Source organism: Lepisosteus platostomus, chromosome 3 (genome assembly GCF_059453375.1).
Source record: "Lepisosteus platostomus isolate fLepPlt1 chromosome 3, fLepPlt1.hap1, whole genome shotgun sequence".
NCBI lineage: Eukaryota > Metazoa > Chordata > Actinopteri > Semionotiformes > Lepisosteidae > Lepisosteus > Lepisosteus platostomus.
In genome coordinates this window covers 11503695-11528464 of record NC_142613.1, presented here as the reverse complement: position 1 = coordinate 11528464, position 24770 = coordinate 11503695, and the positions used below count along the sequence as shown (strand labels likewise).

The window sequence follows — 24770 nt, the reverse complement described above, 5'->3', positions numbered from 1 at the left end:
ATGAATACACAATCGGAACAAACATGGCTTTCTTAAGGTACAATTATCTCAGAATTAAATTGTTAACTGTAATCTTGAGTGAATGTTAAAAGAATACATGTGGCATATTCTTTAATGTCCCTCTTAAACGTAGCATTATAGAACCCAGATCTCCTCATAATTAGTTTCATGACCTTTCTTTCATTTTAGTATGTAACATATGTTAATTAGTATGTGTGATAATGTGAATCGCTATCAAGGATAGAGACGTTCTAGCAGAGATTGATGTGATATTTTATGGTGCACAAGGGGGCAGTAGATTAACTTGTAGAGGAAAGTAACCCTGATTGTAACCTTATTAGCGGTTAGGACTGCCACAGATTTATATCCTGTGTTCTGGATTTTCAGCAACGTCTAGCAGGAAAAAAGAGAGGCAACAGGAAGTCTTATGGAAAAGATTGTACAGTCTGTTTCAACACAATCTTGCACCTCTGACGTCGCGATACACGGTATGCCATTATTTTTTATTATATTAACCTTTTTTAAGTGATAAGTTATGAAACAACTTTCCCGATAGTTTCAATTTAAAATGTTAAATTATTTTGTTTTATTACACCTAACTTCTTTATGCTGCATCCATCAATGGTCATACCTTTTTAAAATTTTCTGTTGTAAAATTTTACTCATATACCCCCAACAAAAAACAGCTGCTTTTAATGTAATGCTATCTCTTAACGTAAGTGACGTGATTTTTTTTGTGAACAAAGGCAACAGGAATGATTATTCCTGAATACGCTCTACCCTCCAAAATATGCGTAAATGTTTCACTACAGATTAATGAAATTCTAAGATCCTCTAAAAGGAGTCCTCACACAAAGTCTATACGTTGGTCATATATTTTAAAAAAGTGGAGTTCTTGTTAAAATTAGTAGCACTTAATGGCCTCTGCTGACAGCTATGGTAATATTTTTCTTAGTATTAACTATACTAATAGTATAGTAGAAGGAAGTAGTTAGTACAGTACAGTTGTGAAATCTTCCAGTGTTGTGTAGAAATGACCTTGTAAACACCACTTACATCTTCAAAAAGTTTACCCCAATATATGCAAACTGAGATTACACGTCATGATATGTCTAAACTTCGACTCAATTTATAGGTGATATGTGTGTTTAGCAAAAATGTTCTAGCTATGAGGATTAATAGTACGATATAAAGACTGCTTCATTTAAAACGTCTTTGTCTACGGTCTGTTACGTGTACATAAGAATCCCAGCAATATTTAGCATTGCAAGATTTGCGTTAAGGATGAGGTCATTGTTGAAATGTTGTGAGGTGGGCGTGGAGGGGCCGTTCTGAAAGGCGTGCCTTTGGCTCAGAAACCCCAGCTCTCTTGCTGGAGGTGGTGAAAGTTGTTAGGGAACCTCTACAGAACAAAGTAAAAAGAGGTAGTAATCAGGCGTTTTCAATCTTTTTTACAGGAACACTGTCTTAAACCTTAATTTATTCTACAAAGGAAATTTAAGGAGAGACTTTCGAAAGAAAGCATCCGCCTTCAGTTGTCAAAGTAAGTATTAATGCTTTGATGTGGGATAGTCTTAAATGAAACGCTTTTTTCTGCTTATTAATTGGTCTGGAGGTACTTTGAAATGCATCACAGCAAAACAGTTAAAGTTCTCGATTGCCTGTTGGAACATAAATTGAAACATAAATTGATGCCTTTTTAACAATAACTGTTTGAGCCAAGTTTGCATAATTGTCATTATTTCTTAATCATTAACGTTACTAAAAGCCACTTTGCTGTGACAGAACGTGTCAATGATAAATTATTATCAGCGAATTTGGCCGCTATTGCAATTGGGCAAGTACAGTTAATCTCGATTTGCAACAGGGTGCGTCCGCTAGAGATCATAACTGCCTAATTTCCTGTACTGCCCTGTTCTTTAGAAGCGTGGACAGTCCAGTTAGTTTTCAATCTAGGATTCGGTGAGGAATTCCGAGATGTGCACTTGCATACAGGACTTCATTAAGGGTGCCTGGAAAAATATTTGATAGGGGGGTGTAAGGAAATTAAATTAACCTTTTGGCTATAACATTCTAAAAAGACATCTAGGTCCAGTGAACCTGAATTTTACCACGTAATATTTATTCTGTTATAATTCCGCAAAATCAGAAAAGGATTACGTCTTTAACTTTTTCTATTAATTTGAAGACAAATGTGTGTTCCCCTACATCGATACAATCCTTTGTGTGGAGTGTCTACGTTCGCTGCCCTTATGGGAATTAGCAGAACCCTACTAGATTTAAAAAATAACTTTCTGCAATTAGTTATTGGATACGATCCTTTAATTAGCATTGTTTGTCAACAGAGAAATTTGGACCGATGAATAAATTACGCTGAAAAAAGAAACTATGATAATGACTTACACTGTTTACGTGGTTTGAGCCCTTTGCTGAATAATCCTTTTGAAAACCAGTGGGTACACTATAGATTTGGAGTTTGTGTTAGATTGTTAGTTTATACTCCTTTAAAAAATTATGCAGGCCTTTTATTGTAGCCGGTGTTACATTTTTCTTCTACTTTATGTTAACCCCGATCAACAGTCTGCTTTCCCATTCAACAAAATGAAGGTGAATGTGCTGAGTTTCAGGCTTTGCCTACTTGCAATTGGTACGGAAAGTTCAGCAGGGAGGTAATAGGAAGATGAACTGCTTGGCTGTAAATTTAGCAGTGAAAACCTATAATCAGCTTGTCTCCCGACCGATAACAACCTAAGGTACGGAAACTTTTAGAAAATACTTTTTTTCTGGCACTACATAAAACAAAAGTCAGGAGCAACAATTTGCAGCACCGTATCAACATCTGTTAGATCGTTTATCGTTCACCCATCTCTTGCCAACGGAAAATCTGAATTTAAAGATCCCCCCCCCCCCCAAACAGACACTCACATTAGCTTGCAATGCTAAGTGCTAAACCACAACTCTGTAATTAAAGATTACGTCTCTTTATTCCAAGAAGGAAAAATGCGAGCACAAATTTTCCCGATATCCCCACCAGAGCAATATCATATTTTTAATGATTTTGTTTCGTTTAGCTGCGTGCATTTTAGTAGTTAAATCAAATGGTTAACTTTCAAACCCGATTAATGAGTTGTATAAAACAGTAACAGACATTTCACAGATAATGATTTTTGTCCAATGAACACTTTCGTTTTTGCGTATTTATTAGTATTATGATGTTGGAGGGACAGACAGCCTGAATTGGGGACTGAATCAAGTTGGTGGTTCAGCTAATAAGCTTGTTCCTGCATCACCGATAGCCCTGGAGTGCCTGGCAAGGCAGGAAGTTGCACTTTTCTATGAGGCGTAGTGCACAAAGGCTACCAGGAGATGGTGATGCTCAGCCCTGAGATACTGTACATCAGCGTGTACACGTTTCACCGCTTTTCTCTCAACCACAGCATGCCAACACACTGCACTGCACAACTGGCTGAATAATGGAAGCCTTCTGTTTAGCTCCGGCAACAGTCTAATGCTTGATGGGTTGACGGGTTGGGTATGGGATTGAACCCCAGTCAGTAATTCAACTGGCAAGCACGTTAGGACCAGACTACACAAAAAGCCAGACCACCCTGGAAAAGCGAGGACTTGCTCTTTTCGATTACGTGTAGTACACGCTGGATTCCAGCAGATGGCGATCTCCCTGCAATGCCAAAAGCGTTGTCATGCACTAATTATGTGAACCCATACGTGACAAAAGGCATGCACGGTACAATATGAAACCATGCTCAAGTGGAACAGTATAATCTGTTAGTATGCTATTACATTAAAGATTTGAACAGAAAATGCTGGGGTTAAACCAGTAAAGACTGAGATTCAAGGAGCAGCTTGAGTCCTATAACTCAGGTGTAGTTTGTGTAGATGTTTGGCTATACTTTTCAGATTTCTTGCTAAACTGCATAAACAAATAGCTTAGCTTGTTGGGAATGACATTCTTGAAGTGGCAGTGGAGCTCTGCTGGGTTAGGTGGGCTTGGGCCTCCATATTTTTGATTTGCTGCATAACAGAAGCTAATTGGGACCTTCCAGCTGTCTCTGAGATTGGGCTTAACTAAATGGGCTTAACTCTCTTTAATTGAGAGTTGTATTATCCCTCAAATTTGTCCTAGTGGGCACGGCGGGACTTGTAAAATATCATAATGCAGGGTTTAATAATAACAGCACAATAAGCTCAAATCAATTCAAGCAAAATGTATTCTATTCACATGAAGCTTAACACCGTTCTTTATTCTGCGTGGTTGCAGGGGGTTTCTAATAGGTGTTTGGTGCTATGTTATTGATTATATTTTTAATAAAGTGTAAAGTGTAAAGTCTATAGTAAGCTATTATTTTAGATTCCTGCACCCCATGAAGCTATTATTATTTCAGCTGCTCATGTACTTAGATCTTAATGAGCAAAAATATAATAATTATTTTTCTGCAGCATAAAAGAATGATATTAAATGTCTTCCTTTTGCTCGTGATGTAATGACAGGTGCTCCTTGTAAGCTATGCACGTTCATTTTCAAGCTGGGGCATGACAAATTCAGTCTTTAATAGTGCGTGAGATCAGTTAAAGCATTTCAGAAGTGAAGTAGGCTCTGGAAAAGCAAAGCCACCTTTTATAAACAATCATCTACATAAGGGTTTGATTGGCCCAAAGTGCTGAAAGAGTCATGGTAGATTTGTGGGTGTGGGTCAAAAGTGAGAAAACACAGCTACTGTGAATGAATGAGCAATATAGCTGCTATAGTAACAGAGCAGATAACTGACCCAAGTGGTCTCAATCTCATGTCCTGGAAGTTCTACTGTGTTTAAGTTGTCCTGAGTAGTCAAGTAAACAATCAACCAGTGATTTTCTTAGGCATAATATTTTTTCTTAAGGTCTTTTACACTTAATTACTCGAAGCAGCCTCTTCATCTTAGAGGTAAAGTTACCTACTGTACAAAACACATGAGAGGAAGAGCAGTAGATTATATTACTGTATGTGACTTGATGCCTTCTTTCTTGTTCTTAGTGGTAATTCTATGACATCTCAGGGTTTTAATGCTATTTGTTATCTGTGTCACTTTCCAGTAGTAAATGCATAAATACAAATAACAGATCAAATAGAAATCGCAGATAAAGTCTTTTGTTTTATCAAGAATTAATTTGTGATAGCCAGGTGTGGAGAACCAAAGCATTTAAAATTTCTGCAAGTGATAAACAGTGCTTTGAATGACCCCATACATCAACTAATTGCCCATAGCTCTTAAACTACCAGAGATCCAATGCTGTAATTTTCTGTGCTTAAAAATTAGAGTCTGTGGAACATCATACTGAAAAATAGAAAAAAAAAACAAAAGGCAAATGTATAAATGTAAACCTGAAAATTTTAAATTTCTCAACAAAAACCTCAAAGACAATTAATCTGTTGGCATATACAAAAGTCCATTGTCATACTTTTAGCATGTGTAGATCAGAAATTACAATGTTTTCCAGGAAGCCCAGGTAGGTAGAAAAATGCCACAGAACATTAAATGACCATATCTCAAAAAGCTGTTTGAGATGTTAATATGACATTTTTACCCCAGATAATTTCTCCACGGAACAAAAATTTACACTGAATTTCTGGAAAGGGGAAAATCCGGTTGATTTTACACACAGTGATTCCATAATGTAGACATCTGAAACCTTTGTCACCATATTCTTTTTTGTCCACATCTTTATAAATGGGGGAAAAAGATAGAGGTTTTCAGGATCAGATGTCAATGTTAAAGGTTATTTCTTTGCAATATAATTGTTAAGGAATTTTAATTTAATAACGTCACTGCAGTGCTCGAGTTGGCCTTATTTGTATGTGTTCCATGTGATTCCCTGTTGTTTCAGCTGTCAAGCTGGCTAAAATAGTCTGTGAACAGAACATATGGAGCTAAGTCTGTCTATTTGCTAGGAGTTGAAAACGACTTGATTGTTATTGTGTATCTGAGAATGAAATTGTCACTCTGTGAACTTCTTGCACCTGCAGTAAGTTGTTTCAGCAGATTGCATACCCTGTTTTCCTGGGAGATACGGAATTCCTGCCCCAGCTGGAGTTGTAAATGGTTAAAGTGTGGTTGGCATAGCGATGCTTTCCTATACCAAACCCAGCTGACCTGTGAACTCCTGCCAGCTCTCCCTGTAGCTTGGTGTAGGGAAGCAAGCTATTAGCAGTCCTTCTCAAGGTTGTGAGGGAAGATAATTACTGTCCCACAAACAAGAGCCCATTCTCCTTAAGTGATCACAGAGCAGTAGTGAAGAATTCTGGGGTCAGGAGAAAGTTGCTTGGAAAATTGGGACTCCCATCCAGAGGAGAAATGGGCTGTAGCATAGTGTGATGTCATAAATCTCAACTAAATGATTTTGGTTTCCCCTTCTTACCAGGGGGAGTCTGTGCTTGCTGAAGGTTTTGTGTTGCTGTGTTTTATGCCTCTGTTGCTAGGTGATTGCTCTTTAATGATTTCAGCTGTTACCAGTTGTGATGAGGGTCTTTTTTCATTGTGGTTCACTGCAGAAATATCTTACCTTGCAGTGCTTCTCAATCCTGGTTCCTAAGGATCACAGTGTCTGCTGGTTTTTGCAGTATTCTGGCTTTTCAAAATTCTGGACTCCAATTGTGAAAATACCCTAGGTAAAGTGCATTATTTCTAATATCAGCATATAGAACTCAGTGCAGTCTCTCTTCATCTTCCTAAGATTTATTCATATATTTCTGACAAGGATTCCTAATAGGTAACTAGTTTGTAATGATCACACATAATGAACTGTAGGTACTGTATGTGTGTATATATGACCGTATAAAACACATTCCCCATACAACTGAATGAGGGCAGTTGTGAAATCACTCATTAATACAAGTCTGTTACCAATTACAAATCCCTTTCTCCTTTATAGGAGCTGAAAGCATATTTAAAAATAGGCCTGAAATATGAAATTGATATCAGCTGGCTAATGATTAAGAACTAAGCTGGAGCAAAATTAGTAGACACAGGGGTACTGTGTCTAGGACTACGTGTCCTAGACACAGTCTAGACAAACTAAGTGTTTAGTCTAATGTCATATACAGTAAGTCTCATGTGTAAGCCAGTGGTCTGCTGTTTCCACGAGGTAGCTTTATCAATCAAAGACATTGAATCAATGAAAAATCATTGTAACAGCCTGTTGGGATGATAACAGCATGTCTCAGGATTTCCTTGCATAAGCAAGGAAAACTCTTCCTGTGGCACATTGAGTTTTGTGGCACATCAGTTACAGCATAAAGGCTCATTCCATATGGCCTGTTCATCTCTCTCATCTGTGGACTCCTCAAGCTGCTTCAGTTAAAGGCTGCTCAGCTCTCCCACAGAACCACAGTGTATGGTTTGCTTACTCAACTTTAAACTGACCGTGACAGACTCCTGGAGGCACTCAGCCCTAGTGATTTGAACTCATGACATCTTAGAGACCAAAGGTGCATTCAGAGAAAGCAGTTGGCTCCAGGTCCCTTGGCTTTTGAAGGATTAACTAAAGAAATTAGGCTTGTTCTTTAGTTTTGTTGCCTTTTTCAGACTTTTGCTTTTTCCACCAGGAGAAGGTGGTTGCAGAATTAATTGTTTGTAATCACAACAAACCATAATGACTTCACTTTCCTGCCAGAATATGGGGGTCACTTCCTCTGAGACCCCAGTGTAGCCAGTGTCATGCCACAAATCACAAAAGCTCTGAAGAAATAACATTGCAGATATCATTCAGCATAGACTCTAGGGCTATAAGGAGTCTGAGGCTGTGAAGATCTGAAGTGAAAGACTGAAAAAGAAAGTCTCCCATGTAACAGATTAAACATAGATGAAGTTACAATGCAGGATACATATTATACACCAAACAGTAGAGTGAACAATACAATTAAATGTCTGAATTAAATGCAGTTTAATAATGAAGTGGTAAGCTTGCATGGGCAAAAAATATAATATGGGCTTAAAAAATAAGTATCAGAATCATTACAGACAACATTTTGTTTCTTTTTGCAATTTGTTTTATTAGGTTTTTATTCCATTAATAGGCCAATGGGAATCATGGAGCTAGGAAATTTGGTATACATATAGTACAAATAGAACCATGAGGACTATATCCTAATAGATAATTACAATATATCCTAGAAGGCTATAACATCACCAGGATGCTCTATAATTTCCACATTGTGCTCCATGGATATAAAATCATCTGTACAGCTGCAATGTAATGCCTGAAGTGTTATGTTTACTGTATGTGTGACAGATGGGGTTACACTTTCTCATGCACATGATGTTTACCACATCAGTTTCCAGGCTTTTCAAGAACATACTGTATGGATCTTCTGGAACATGCATTTCAAGCTTCCATTAGCCTGTTCAGAAAAAAACAATCCCACAACCTCAAGGAACAAACCTCACAATCTATATTCTTTTAGTATTGTTTCCCAAGTTGGTTCATTGCTCCAAATGAAAAAAACAAACAAACAAACAAACAAGCAAACAATATTTGTACTGTGGCTTATCATTGTTTTCTGATTCAATGAAAAGATTTTAAAGTTGTAAAGTTGCAGAATAAAAGCCCATCACTTTATATAAAAAATAAAATATTGATTTTGCTAATGGTAATAATTTAGTTATTTAGTGTTTGAGAATATCCAGTCTTTAGTGGAAACATAAGAGGCTGTGTGTTAAGTCATTTCTGAACTATATTTCACCCTTGATAGTGGGCTGTAGTTTGTTAGTTGTTCTCTGTAGAATACTGATCAAGGGTCTGTTTGGAGCAAAACTGTGTACCTGCTTCCACTCTTTTGTTCAATAAGCAGTTCATACATGAAAAAAGTCCCCAAACTCCTTTTTTAACATTGGTGTATTTGCTTAAGGGAATGTTAAGCCCATTAGGATTCAACAGGAAGGAAGTCTTCATTTAGGATTGCTTTCATTTGTGAGAGATTGAGATTTGGAAGACTTCTTTTTCTCCATAGGTTTAGCTTTTATACATTTTGATGTTGTTAACAGATCTGTGCTTTATGCACCCCAAGTAAACAGGCACTCACAGTTAATTTTCACATTATTTTCTGTATTATAAATCAAAACAATCATGCTGTTGTCTAGCACCACTGTGAAGTGATTCAGTTAGAAATCTTAGATCAGACATCTCTAACCCTGCTCATGGTGACCATTAAATCGCCACTTTCTAAAGTCTTAGAACAAATTGGCTGTGATCATTTTCAGGTGTTTTGTTAAATGTAGTAATTCAGTGATCATATGGAATTTCCTTAACCAATTGCTTGCTTGATTGATCAATAAGGTATTGAACATATGTTACTACTTTATAGGAACATGAACATTTTAGGGTGAAACCTAAAAATGTATTGGATCCAGACTCTCCAAGAAAAAGGCTGGAGATCCCAGTTTTAAATGTATATTGTAGAGTTGGCTTTCTTATCACTGAAGCCAACTAAACAGTCACAGTTAAAGCTACAGATGATTGAAGGCATCCAGATAAGCTTTATGTAATGATATAGCCAGCCCAGGTCATTCTACATTTCTACACTTTTACAGTGTTGTTACCTGCAGATGAATTAGTATCAACACAGCAGGTAACAACTGCTAAGACCATTGCTGTAAATCTATTTAAATCATAATATACAGTATATTGGTCCTTTTTGTTTCAAGTAAGTCTTATCTTTAACAAGCTGACGTTGCTGTCAAAGATGACCTTAAAGTTTCGTAACTGTGGCGAACTGAGGCAAGTTCTCCAGGCTCCTGGAAAGCCCCGTGCTGTGACATCAAGATGTCAAGACACAATTCTAATTAGGCATGCAACAACCATACAAGCAAATATATATACAAGGGGCATTAAATACTTAGAAATGGATATTATTTGCCTTTTAATGCCAGCTTGTATGTGCCTGTAAATCTTAAAACATTTCCATGGTAAATTAAACAGAACAATTATTTGTATGCTTATACATCACATAGACACTAATAAAATGAGTTTAATTTAAGATACTTGCTGATTTTATCAAAAATAAAACACTTTCTAGAAACACTACCACATTGTACACCTACACGGTTCACTGACAGCGTCTTTTATATGTTTTTCATTTTAAGCAATTATCAAAATATAAACTTACTTGTAATGTTTAAACTGGAACTGTATCCTTCTTAAAAGCTCAAATTTAATCTAGCTATTGCTGTGTGTGTTCTGTGAATTTTGTTTATTAAATGTGCATTTTACAGTATATATCCTGAGTACTGTGATTTGCACAGCTAAGTCCTAGATATTTGTAGTAACTATTTTATTAATTACATCACAGGGAGGGGTGATGGTAGGGCTGTATTACAGGGGATGGTGTCTGGTGATAAAAGGAGGAGAGGTCCTGGTCCTTACACTCCTTTAGGGACAGCCCTGACAGCTGTCATGTTCTTCTGCATTTAGAACATAAGATGTTTGTCTGAATCCCAGTACAGTATCTTTTTAACCAAAGGACCTCAACAAGCAGGCTTGTGAAAAAATCTCATTTTCCAATAAGTGAAACTTACTTGTTAACTCTACAATGCAGATCACACTGGAAATTTTCTGCGGTGAGATGTCTGCTGCACAACCTGTACTTATTCGCTCGTACATTGCATTACACTAGTAATTACAGTGACTAGCGAGCAGGAAGGGCCACTTCACATCACAGTTTGCACAGACTCTCGCTCCCGCCCGTGGTGAGACCAGGGGTTTGCGACAACATGGTGACTTACAGTACTTTCACAAAGTTCATGATTTTGTGCTCAATTAGAAATTTGTAAAATGTATCTATACCATCAATGAATTCATTTTGTTACTGAATAAGCTTACTTTGAGGTTAATAATAGAAGATGTAAAGACAGGTAGACACTTACAAAAGTATCACCAGTCATATATCTAATTGATGAGTATTACTAATAGTTTTTTTAAACGCTTTTTTTGTTTATCTTTCAGGAAACTTCCTGTTGTTTCTCTGAGGAACATCTACAGAAGGCCACAGAGCTGCTGCCATGTCCCCCCCTGCCTGTTTGATCTGCTGCTTGGCTGCTGTCCTTTGGCTCAGCGTACTGTGCCAAGCTCAATATGAGCAATGGGGCTACCCAGAGGGCTACCCAGGGCCCGCGCAAGAGCACTACCAGCCCCCCCAGCTGCCTCCTGACACCCCCAAAATCCAGCTGAGGCTCACAGGTGACAAACGGAAGCACAACGAAGGGCGCGTGGAGGTGTTCTACAATGGGGAGTGGGGCACCGTCTGTGACGACGACTTCTCTATTCATGCCGCCCAGGTGGTCTGCAGGGAGCTTGGGTATCTCGAAGCCATCTCATGGTCCCCAGCCTCGAAGTATGGCAAGGGAGAAGGTAAGGCCAGACGTCTGTAAAGCACTCAAAAATCAAACTGTGTGGGAGCATCGGAGAAGCTCAGCCGGTTCAAGATGTTTTCCCTTAGCAAAGGTTGGGCCGCTGTACTCCAGAGATCACTGACTGGTTAGGGAATTAGCTCAGTGTGACTGGGATTCTCTAAGTGACCAGGCATACAGTATCTGCTGAAATGTTGCCGGGGTCAGAGGTGATCTGGTCACTCAGAGTTACTCACAGGAGCAGTCTCTATGGCTGGGCATGCATTTGTAAGCTTTCATTGTCACAAATGGAAGCATGTTTCAGTGGCTGCTTATACTACAGCTATAGCAGTAAGCCAAGTTGATTGACAGCTAGCATTTTAAAACCCATGAGGCTATAAAAATAAATATGGAATTTTCAAAAAAGGCAATTTTGTCACATGCACTTTGTTTTAATCTGAAATGTACTAAGCATTTCTGGATGGGCATATTCAAAATCCGTCAGTTAATAATCTGTGTTTCGATTTGATCGCTACTAGGCAAAATTATTCTCAGGGGTTTTTCTACATATTAAGTGGAAGCAGACTAGAAACTGGAAACCTATTCTTGCACAGTGTGGAATTTTAAAAACCCCTTTTAGGAGTTTATAGCATCATTAAGATCCAAACAGTTTGAATAATTTGATCACCTCTTGTCATGCTAAATCATATCCTTTCATATGCCTTGAAGTTTTCTTCACAATGTTTCAAATTATAGTTCCAACTATATACACTTTCTTTTTATTGTGTTTTTTCTCTCATGAAATGGTTTTCTTTCACAATACAACAATTTAACTAATACCATAGTAAGGTATAAAAAATGGAAATTTGACATACAGGTAGATAGTGGGACATGCATTCTGTGCTAACTTGAGAGTATATTATGTGCTACAATTTTCCCAACTCCATAAATCACAGCGAGAGCCATAAGTACAACACTTAAACTTTAAGGCCTTTAGGTTTTTTCGATAATTATGAATCTGCATTGTAATAAAACCCAGATGCAGATTTCAGCAGTTAAACACTTTTCCTGCTCATTTTGGTTCTAATGTAAACGGGGGAGACTTTCCATATACTGTACATGTCTGATTGTATCACTTCACCAGCATAGATTTGGACTGTTATATTATTGCATTTCCTTTCTGATATAACATGTTTCACTTTCAAGACGTTTGAGTGCCACTGATAACCTGATTTATAACTTTGACTGTTGATCTGGGTTGTCTACTGACAGAAATATTTTCAAGATAAATTCCTAACTTGGTCCAACAGAAGTATTGGGCAGGAGAGCTATAGCTGCATGTACTGTATGTAACTGAAATACTGCCCTGACTGCTGAATATAATACCACAAGAGTTATTTTTCTCCGGGAAACCCTACAGAGCTATTCTCTTGCATTCAGCTTTGAGATGTGTATAACAGTAGAGGAGCTTTGTAAGCAACTACAGTAACTGTACAACGTACAAAGTATTTTGCTCTAGAAGAAATATTTTTCTACTTTTAAAAAAAAATAGAGTATTTCACAGAATTATGTTTCCGTTGTAAGATATTATTTTTGTCTTTTCTTTGCCCAGTTGTCTCTTTACAAAAATAAAAATTTTCTGTAAAGAAAGTTTGTTTCTCAACATGATTGACTGTGGTTGTGTTTCTTTACAACCAGCAGCTTTGTCTTCTAAATACATTGATGAACAAAAAAAAGCAACATGGCAAATGGATTTAATCCAACATCTTAAACATACAGTAGATATGAAACAAACTCACAGAAAATGTGAGCAGAAGTGCAGACTATACAACCATTTTCAAGAGATGTGATAAGCACGTTATAAACGGAAAAAATGGAAGTATGAAGTTAGCATTGAATATGACCTCCCAATCACTATCTGTGTTAATGCATAGACTTGAGTGCTGTAGGATGTTCCACAACTTTTCCTGTCCAGCTGTAGCCTGTTGCAGGTGTCTGCAGTTGGTATTGGTTGGTCTATTGGACTCTCTCAGGGGAATAATCTGGCCATGGCTAAATTTTGACACTGATTTCCTAAGAGTGTTCAATTAAAATCCTAACAATGTGTGGTCTTGCATTGTTTCTGTAAAAATGGTTGGCTCAAGGTCTTTGTCAGTGTATTACTTAGCTATGAAGTTGCTGGCAGTCTGCACTGGAGTTTTAATTGTAGTCTTAAAGGAAATTCCTCCATCACACTTCCACTGCTACAGTCTGCCTGTTTATCTCTGGACTGTTGTTAATGGAATCAGCCAAGACAATGTGCCATGTGTTCTTAAACTATCCCTCTCTGGTAGTTGGCTTTTTTTCCTGTTATTAGTTAATGTGTTCCCAGAGACAGCTAGCTCATGCCATATGTCTGGAATGTGGAATATCCCACCCAGTCCATTACATTTTTAATAACTAGGTAGTGATGATATAACAGCTTGTGATGATGACCTGGAAAAGGAATGTTATCTATGAGTAACTTCGAAATCTGGGCTATGAGCCAAGGATAGCTTTCTACCTATATCAGCCATGGATTCCCATTGTCTGCCTTTCTTTGTGTTGTAGGCCGTATCTGGCTGGACAATGTTCACTGTACAGGAAAAGAGAAGAGCTTGGCTCTTTGCTCTTCCAATGGCTTTGGGGTGTCAGATTGCAAGCACACAGAAGATGTAGGTGTGGTTTGCAGTGACAAGAGGATCCCAGGCTTCAAGTTCATCAACAGTTTGACCAACAACATCGAGGTAAAGCCTTTACATTTAAAGCCATTTCCCTAATGGCATTTCTCTACACAGGCTTAACAGGCTCTTTTCAAGGCTCAGTACCGGTACAGTGCAAGAATTACTTTTCAGTTCTATTTTTCATAAACACAGGAGAAATGCTGTTGTTGAGGGTATTTACAGAAGGACTAAACTGCTTCAATTGGTAAACTACTTGCTTTTTGGCTCTAGAAAATAATGCGTTGTGATAGCTCTAAAATAAATGATAGAAATGTAAATGTCTGGTAACAGTATAGGTCTGGAAAAGAGAAATAAAGTAGACATAATTGTAAATTGTAGGTGTATTTTATTTAAAGTCTTGTGAGAGGATTGCGTCCAATTTTCCATTGTGAGTAAATGCTCCAGTAAGTAAATTAGATGAGTAGTTCACCCACAGTAGGAAATGGGAAACATTTCATATTTTTATGTCCAGATAAAAAATCTGTAATATGTTTTATTCTTTTTCAAGACACAAGACATTTGTAGAATTAAGTCTACTTTACACCAAAGGAAACATGACCAGAATACATCCAGATGGTTGGACAGTGTCGTCAGCTATTTAAATACCACAAAAGGGATTTTGAGGTATTTATTTTGCCACAGAAAGAAATTCCCTGTCATGTTGAACAAATTGTATGAATAGTAACTTTTACCTGGTGGTTATATATATATGGATTTGTTTTTCTGGTCATTTTTATTACATGTTACTCTTTCCTGTAGACTGACAGGGCACAGGGGAGTGATGTTAACCAAACTGAAACAGGCTCAAGCATGTTAAGAGCTGTTCTCATAACTTTCTAAGATGTGGTAGTTAGACAGAGCTGCACATTGTAGATCTTCGCTACTAATTTTACATTAAGCACTTTTCCTTTCTTTGCAAGGGGGCTGTTTTCTTTTTTCCATCTGGATAATTAAACATTAAAAACAAGTACAGTAAAAGCACAGGTTCCAAAGACTGGAACAGGACACGTGGGTGGTGGAAGACTTTGTCCGCAGTTATCTTGGATCTGAGGTGCAGGGGATATTCCATGGAAATGCAGCCCTGCAGTGCTTCACTAAAATGAAATGAACGATACATCAAAAAGTCTCAGCTCTGTGAAAAGTGCAGTGATTCATACCTTATAGATTTTTAATTGAAAGTGTTGTCAAATACTGATACATTTACATTCTATGGGGTATATTGGATCAACATCTCAGTTTTAAAACCAAGAATAAGAGGCATATCTTTGCCCACAGGGTTGTGGGAAAGTGGAACAATCTACCATACTTGTTGAAGCCGATACTTTGGCTTCCTTCAAGAAACCACTGGATGAGATCCTTGCATCTCAACTCAACTACCAAATGTCACAATCGTAATCCCTCCTCTTATGGGCGCTCCGGCTCTTTCGTATTTTAGTTGATTACATGCACCTGCCCCCTGTTCTGTCCCTCCTTATTTAAGCCTGGCACTCTCGCTATTCTGGGTTCAGCATTCTGTAACAGGAGCTGGTCCAGGCTCCCGCGAAGCGTAGTTCAGGACCCTTTGCAGATGGTATAATCCGGAAGTAAGTGGAGAAGGACAACAGGGAGGAGACAACGAGGATCAGGACCGGTTGACAGACAGGGGGCCTTAACGATGGTGATCTGGTACTCGGGGGACGTGGCAAAGGCAAACAAGTTCAAAGAGTCCAAGGGGGAAATCCGGGGCACAGTCCAAAGTCCAAAACCGGGTGAACCATCCAAGACGAGACAAAACATGATAAAAATCCGGAACGGGATCTGGAACAGGGCCAGGGAATCAAAACAGGGTAATGAGGCCAGGCACTCTGAGCCCTGGACTCAGATGGGCAGAACACTGTGATGAAGCCTATGCCGTCGGGTCTCTCTTGGACCCGCTGGTAGGCGAGCTTCCTGGCATCCATCTCCCAATGCTGAGCCAGGAATAGCTAGAGTGCCAGGCTTAAATAAGGAGGGACAGAACAGGGGGCAGGTGCCCTTAAGAGAAGGGATCAAGATCGTGACACCAAACATGATGAGCCAACTGATCTTCTCTTCTTGTGTGTAACCTTTCTTGTCCTTTTAGTATATTTAATCAGAAGACCCAGGACAATGTGATGTGTAACAAACTATATATAAACTATATAAATAACACATATTCTTGAATGACAGCACAGTCCAGTCCCATGGTATCTACCAGTGTTTCTGAATGAGGTTTTCAAGCTAATTAAGCTTCAATAGTGAGTTATCATGGAGAGGAGAAATATACGAAAAAACAGAAATGAAAGTCTTGAGCACATCGCAGCACTTGTACACTTGGTAAAAAGTTAAATGAGAGGTTAAACTGTATATATAGCAGCACACTCGTGTATTTCAAATGTATGCTGCTGGATGTAGATAAAACAGGGAGACTTTTATGGTAGGCTAAAAAACACAGAGTTTAAGGTTAAGTCTAGACATGGGGCAGCCACTGATGTCTACAGCTAAGGTATTTAGTGAGAACATGAAGCTCAGCTTTTCCATTTCCCCATGTGAACTGTGGGCTTTCCTAATGGCTTAAACAAACCAAGATTTGCCAGTCTTGTCCACGTTAGACATGTCTCACATGTTCTGGGAATTTTAATAAGATGAATTACAGCTGCATATCTTGCCTTACTGTCTTACTGTCTAATGGAACTAATGACAACAGAGTTCTGTGGTCTGTTGAGTGTAGAGGATAGGGAAACCCTGAGATTATAAAACCCCTGCCTACATTATTTTTTTATCATGATTATTCAGACTTTGGGGCTAAGGTAACATATGGAAGTAATTCAACAGCCTATACTGTACATAATCCATCAAGGAAGTTAGTCTTATATAGCCCTGGAATAGTTTATGATATATAAAAAAATGTAACTGTGCTAAAATGTTTAAGAATTATCAGACCACATTACATTAGATGTTTTTTTTTAGAAATGGTTCACTAATATAAAAAAAAATGTTTAATCATGAAAGTATACATTAAACTTTAGCAGTGATAAACATTTCACTCTAGAGTATAATGTGATTTATACTTAAATATGTTTTCCGAACAGAAAACATTCTTTTTTGAAATTTTTATTTTCGTTTAAGCAAAGATTATCAAAACCAAGAATGTTGCAACAAATAAAAGAAACATTCTTAAAACATGTAAAGTAAAACCTTGTGCAAATGAAGAAGCCTGTAGTCAGTTTTACTCTTACTGCAGTATGTATGAAGTAAGCTATGCAGATGTATTGCAGTGGTCCAGAAACACCTATTTTAATATTCTGTTGTCTTAGATGAATTTAAGGTGAGACTTCAGTCTAGAAAGCCTCTTTGATGAGCTATAAGTTCAGGATCTACTGCAAATTTGCTTCAATTTGTGAAGTTTAGAAACACATGTAGTGTCCTGCAAGAAAGTAAAGGCGAAATGAAGAATTGCTCAGCACACTTTGTGGATGTGATAGTTCTCTGGTGGTATGCTCTTCATATCACAGGGAGTATTAAGCATATTATAAAGGAACTACTGCAGTGACGTGCTTCTTTGAAAAAGAGTTTAGCATTATGAGTCCCCAAAGGAAGGGGCCCCTACTTTAGCAGTTTGCTTTCTTGATGAACATCCAAGAGGCTCCAATCGGGAAAAATGAAGACTTACTGGGAGAGGAGACATGACGACCACAGTTATTTTCACAGGCTGCATTCATTTTAATGTAAAAGGGGGAAATCTAAATATATAGCTATTTTTTCAATTCTAATGCAGGATAAAATATGTCCCAAAGAGGGTATAAACATATAATTTTTAGCATCTAAATTTGTAATCTAAAGTTTCACCACAGGAGAACATGTTTTAAAAGCAGATGTGAAAGGCATCTCAACCATCTCAAATTTCAATTGCGGATTTAAAATGGTTCAGGACACAGATCAGACCCTGCCATAGATATTTTTCCTTGTCAGATTATATACAATGTGTCTATATTAAACCTCATTTTCCCTGTTTATATTTGTATCAATATTTATGTCTCACAGCAGTTATTTCAAATGGCTGCATTCCTGAGTTCAGTAAATATTTTCTCTTATTAATTTGAGGCTTTCAAGTATTGAGGGAGCAGGATACAGAGTGGATAATTTCTTTTTAGTACAGGTTGACCTGCTAAAGAGCACATACATAGCATTCTTTTGTAACCAGACTGAGGTTAGCATGAGAGGTGAACAAGAAAGGCTCTCTTTTCCTGAATTCATGAAATAGCTACATTTTTGGAAGGACATATTTCCAAGCATACTAACCAGGTTGGATCACAGGTCTATCAATGCATGGCTTTATGTAGATATACCCCTGCTTCAGTCTGGAGTAATTTAATCATCCATGTAGTCATACAAATGATATGTTTGTCTTTTCTGCACTTGGTTAAACATACCAAAAAAAATAATTTATTTTCTCAGCTTGTCTAATAAAGTGTCTGCACAGGAGCAGGAAGTATTTAAGATTTTAATTTTTAGGAGTCAGTTTTCCCCCATGGTTTATGAGTGCGTTACATTTCCATGTCTTTCCTGGCTCAGAGCGAGAACTTCTAGTTTTATCAGTGTTTCTTCTATTTAGGGATATTTTATTTTTTTATGTAATCATCTGTTAAAGCAGATTAAGGACAAAATCTTTTTTTTACAACTATGACCTGTCCAAGACTCTTAAACTACTGTTCCACAGAAACACTTAATTAAAAGAAAGGAATAATGTTAACAAGCTGTTAACATAACGAGACAAGTTAGTGTTAATTATACCAGTCATTAGCAACAGTAGATCAATCATTAAAGGCTCTCAGATGTTTCAATTTTGATAAAAATTGCATCTTAAATTGTAAAATGGCACAGAGAACTATAGCAAATAATAAAGACAAGAAGGTGTTTTTTCCAGTTCAATATCTGTAAAGTAACTTAAACCAGTGAATCATTCATCTAGAACACAGAAGGTATTGGTGGTGGTTTAGTAGGATTTTATGAACAGCATATCAAAATATGTTAAAACAATTAGGTAATTGTGGTGGGTGTTCAAAACCTAACTATGCCAGTAAATAGATTGTTAAGGTTTGTGGATCAGTGCTCAAGCAAACAAAGGAAATGACACATGTAGCTTTTTCACATTTGTAGTATATATATATTTTTTATTTTTTATTTTATGACCAAAGGTTACAGAACAACTACCATGACAACAAATCATGTACAGTAACTTGCATAGATGAGTCAAATACCACCTATGTACAGAATATATATTTCACATAACAAGGACATGATGTGCAGACTCAATACTGTATGTTGATAATTTGTATGAAGATGTGTTCTCAATCGATAAACAATGTAATCTACAAAGGATACTATATCCACCAAAATGTATTGATGGAATTCTGTGAATATCATATTTTAAGTATTGTTTGTGTAATTCTTATTCATGGGGTAAGACCTTTCTCATAAAAAATGTTTTTCAGCACATGAAATGCACATATCTTTAGATACATTAAAATATACATTAAATGAAGCAGATGCATATTTGAACTGGTAGCATTTGTTGTGTTTTTAATGCCTCTCAGTTTACATGACTGTTTTGCAAGTCTTGAAAATGATAGTATATTTTACCATAGTGTCCTATGACCTAAGAGTTCAGAGGAAGAAGAACTCTTTAAAATAAAATGGTTTGCCACACAAACAGCCAGTCTATTGGTGTCTGATTCAGTTGCTATGCAGGAAAAATGCCCATACTCCCTCATAAACAAACATGAGAGGAAGCGTCTTACTTCAAGGGATGACACACTGTAGGGGATGGAAGGTCATTCTCTCTGGGAGTTTGGTTTCTATACGTTCTCTGTTCTGTTGCTCTGGGAGAATGCTTGCTCATTCGGTCAATGGCTGTTAACCTTTACCCTGGTCAGAATGGAAAACCCAGAAATATCCTATTGCCTAGCCTGTTTTAGTGAGACAAGAGAGTGAGGTTTCTTTTAATCAAAAGGACTTCCTCCTGCACTCAGACTAAATTATAAAAAATGATTTACAGCTAAATGCTTACTATTTTTCTCATGTTATAGTCAGTCACTGCTTATGTCTGTCTTTTTTACATCGTCTTGGATGAATTCAGAATTCGCAATGGAAAATATATGCAATGCCCACACCCCACCCCTAATATAGGGATTCAGATAAACCTTCACATAATTTGGGGTAACTGAGTTTTCCATTGGAGGGCTCTGTAAGCTGAAATCTTTCAAATGTGCTCATAGACCAAGAACAGCTCAAGAAACTCCAAATTTTATCTTTCTGCAACTTCACTGTCAATGTACCTTAGCCACCCTGCCCTGGAGGGACCATTCTTTTTAGGAATGAGAGTGTCTTGGTCTCCAGATTCATCAACCTTTGACCTTCTGCCTGTATAGCAATTGTCAGGAGGTGGTGTAGATTCAAGTGATAGTGTGATGGTATGATTCAACCAAGGTGTCCTGGGCTAAGAAACCTACAAGTCTGCTGTACAATATGTGGAATTATCAGCATGATCACTGTAACTGCATCCTAGGACACAAAACTGCTACTATTTAATGAGTAGGGTGCCAATGTGAATACAAGTGGAAGGCATAAGGTACATGTACTGTATGTGGGTTTCTTGTGTCCCTTGCATAAGCAGGGATTGTAACGTTGATTTTGAGTGTTGGATGACCACATTCACAGCACTTCCTTCAATTTTGGATACTATTCTAGAAGTCAAGATGATGTTCATGGATACACTTAGAGGTCAAGGAAAAGTATATTTGGGACAAAAAATAAGTCAGCTCTAGAGTCAGCCCTTTGACTCCAGAGGTGTTGGTGTCTTGAAGAAACTATGCAGTTGCATTTTGGAAACTCATTAGCTAAATCCTTGATCAGGCTTTTGGATTGTTAGTTTTCTAGCAACCAAACAATTACATTGGGCCCAATGGTCTGTCTTGTTTACTTGTAAAATGTTACATGCCTATGAAGTTTACAGAGACGCACCAGACTGTCAAGAGTCTGTATCTTTATTGTAATGTTAACAGATTTTGATGAATTAGAAGAACATTATTGAAATATAATTAGGAATTTTGTCACAAAGATATTTGGTATTCCCTTACAGTCTTTGAACAAAAATGGATCATTTTCTAACACCGAAAAGCCAATCTGTAGCTCTCTGGGTTGTGTACGATGTTTTTTGTTTTAGTTTAGTGTTTTCAATACACCACTTAACAAATTGTGTCATCTACACTGTTGTTTTGATATTCCACTGAGTTATGGGAAAATAACAACCTTTGGCAACATGTCCACAAAATCCACAGTCTTAAACATTAGTTTACATTTTTACCATCTAACTGCTAAGTAAACATAATTTAATGATGTCAAGTCAAGCAGCATCTACTTATGACTGGGCCTAGTGGATATGATAGCTCAGAACTCATCAACTTAATGCAGTTTCTCAGTCACCCACCAATGATATGAGCTTAACTTCCTACTCCTTTTCCTGTCCATTAATCTGATTTGTTGCTATTTGTGATAAACATGCTTTTTGTGGTTTCTTTTTGCAAAGATTATTTTCATATGTTGTATATGACCAACAGAATAATGAATTATAAACATTATGATAAAGTAAGTGTATGAGGGACAAAAATGGTGCAGCATCAAGTTTTAAAGTTGTGGTCATTGCACTGTGGATACATGGTACTGTAGCATTTCTTGTCCTTATGTATAGAAAGTGTGTTCTGACACTGGTTTTATTAATCAGAGAAATGTGAATAGTCTACTGAGCTTCCATTCCTACATGTGTCATGTGAGTAGCATTCCTAATCGTGTTTTTAAGTTCTAGCATTTATTTATTGGAAATATCCTGATTTTATAAGGCTGTAGTGGTAGAATGTAATAAAGATAAACTCTTTAACTCTTTAAGAGATTGTTAGTAACATTAATAAAGTAATCCCGAACACTTATGACACTGTCAGAGGGTATGGGCTTGGAAAACAAGTTACGTCTCATTCATTCTTTAATGGCCAGGTCGCATCAATAACTTCTTTTCCTTGTACACTTCCCGACAATACTTTGTAAGAAGTCTCTTGTATTCCCTTCAAGGCTTCAATCAATAAGACTGAAATGCATGAGACTGAGATCTTGTAATGCATTATTGCCCAGGAGACAAAGCCTACAAAACAGCAGGAAACCTGTTTTTAGATTTATCATTTCCTATTAGTAAGTCTCTTTTAAGTTTTTCAAAGGTTTATGTACATTAGAAATTGTGCATGTTTGGGGCAATGTTCCATTTCCAGCCTCTGTTCATGATAATCCCACTCCTATTAGTGTGATCAAGATGATGTTTTCCAGCTGGTAGCAACTAGTTTTATAACATTTGCTGTTTTCTAGGAAAGTACAAATGACATTATCAGGTCAAATGATGTATGGTAAGTATGTGGACTATCAAACAATCCAGTTCACAGGCTTATCCTTTGGTTCAATGCCAAATTTTGTAGAGATTTAAACATAAAAGATCATCTTGAATAAACATTTTAAGACTTTGTAATAAGGGTAACTTCTGTCTCTGTGCCCCTGTGCACTTTTGGATTCAATACAACATGTACAGATAATATACTACACATATTCCACAAAGGGTTTCAGAGGATTTCAATCCTTGTTCTACATTACTCATTTGTCATCTGCTTTTTACTGAGCTTGAAATCACTTCATCTTATTAAATCCTTAATTGGCCTAGCTATTTTCAAAGACTTTTCAGAGCTCAAGTTATTGGTTTTGGAAATTGCTGCTTCTTTTAGAGTTTAAAATTGAGAAAACAACACCCTGAACACTCTGTCCTCAACTTGTGCTGTTAATTGTTGCTGTTTTATACTCTAGGACGTCTAACAATACAGTACTAAGACATTGGCATGCAGGCACATTATCAAATACTCAAACAATAAGCTTTACTAGATTTTGTAGGGCCTAACTGCCACATGAATGGTCAATAAGATAGTATATTGAAATGAGAGGAGGGCCGAAACCTTGTACAGGGTTAATGCTAATGTATTTCTAACCATGCCCAGCTATTTATGAGCTGACAGCTGGTCTTATGAAGTAAATAGCTCTATAAAAAAGTTCAGGTGGAATGAAAACTAGACAAGGAAAATATACTCCAGGACCGGAATTCAATATTCCTGGTCCACGGAGTCTGGTACACATGATGTTGACCTATTATTTGATGTTGTTGTTTGCCTTAGGGCCTTGGAATATATTATTTGTTTGTGGCACTAGCAGGGTTAAAGGATACCATTCATTGTGAAATTGCTGTCATTACACAGGATATGCTTTCTGCAGCTGTTCTTTAGCCTTCACCTTGAGGCTATGGTTTACTGTAAGTTGTATTTTTCTTGCTACTATATATTAATGCATACAAGCTGAAGCACAAGACTTATTTAACAATGCGTACAGTATGATGCTGATGCTTCTGATATCCTGTAATTATGACAGTCCTATACTTCTTCCTTCTGTTCCTCCTAATTCCAGATTTCAGAAACATCAGTTCTTATGTTATGTATCTAAATTCATTTGTAGAACTAGTAATTGGGTCCTTTATTTTTTTTTTCTTCTGTTGTGCAACAAAAGAAGTCTTCTGAAAATCCAAGCTTTCTGTCTGTGTTACATGGAGAGATTGAGCTGATTATGTGTAAACATAATTAGACAGTTAGACAGCTGAGGAGGATCTGGACAGAATACATTTTGTCCTTCTGAACCCTAAAATGATTATAAGACCTGAAATGGCTTAAGTGGGTAAATATTCTTCACACCTGAAAAAAGAACATAGTTTTTGTGTTATTTTTCTTTTTTCTAGTGGAGAATTAATCCAGTTCTGTTCCTTGGAAGCTCAAATGTTTCTCTAGATTTTTGTAGTGAAGGTCTTGAAGGTGAAGAGGGCTTCTTCTTTAAATCTGTTTTTATTTTGTTTTCAGGTTTAGAATGCCAGTTATCTTTCTTTATATAATCTCCCCAATGTAGAATTGACAATTTTTGATTTGCTTACGTCTATGCTGTAACCCTGGATTCTGTCAAAGGCGTCACTATTGCATGGCAACCCAGCCAGTCTCTGAAGCACTCAGACGCCTGTTCTTGGAGAATCTTGCCCACAGCGCCCATGTTCACACCTGTGATTCCTGGACTGTGTCACATGTGTCCCTTCACTTGTTGATGCACTTGAGACCCTGGGGCTTTCAGTTTGTTTTCATCAAGAACAAACATAAGTGAAATTTCCTGTTGAGGAAAGGAAAAAGAATGCATGGAAAGTCTGTAGAACATAAACCATTTGCCTACGGCTAAATGCATTAGCAAAAGTAAACGTCCAGACCATCAATCAGCTGGCGGTCATAATCAAGAGCGATGTGGGTTACCCCTGTCAGCTTTCTGCTTTGTGGAGCACAAAGGTTAAATATGTTTCTGACCGTGAGACTCACTTCTGGATTCCTAACCAAGAGCATAATAGAAAGCAACCTGAGCTTTCTAAATTCTGTGTGCTTTCCAGCGCGTGTTAAACACAGTGCAGTCATATGAGTCTCTAGATGCTTGAAGATATGGAGTAACTACATTAATCTCTCACTGAGGTGTGTGTGTGAAGAATAAA

At 37.4% G+C, this 24770-nt stretch overlaps 1 protein-coding gene across 2 annotated transcripts in view; it reads left to right on the top strand.

Annotated features, from left to right (window-relative positions):
- Positions 1-346: 346 nt before the first annotated feature.
- Positions 347-24770, top strand: part of loxl2a (lysyl oxidase-like 2a) — a 67139-nt gene continuing 42715 nt past the window's right edge. The window contains exons 1-4 of one of the 2 annotated variants that reach the window (XM_088627071.1): positions 347-488; positions 1458-1543; positions 10996-11400; positions 13968-14143. In XM_088627071.1, coding sequence (XP_088483197.1) covers positions 11052-11400; positions 13968-14143 — 525 coding nt within the window. In that variant the 5' untranslated portion in view covers positions 347-488; positions 1458-1543; positions 10996-11051. Of the gene's footprint in view, positions 489-1358; positions 1544-10995; positions 11401-13967; positions 14144-24770 lie in introns of those variants that run through there. The other variant, XM_088627070.1, reaches the window with a different exon arrangement.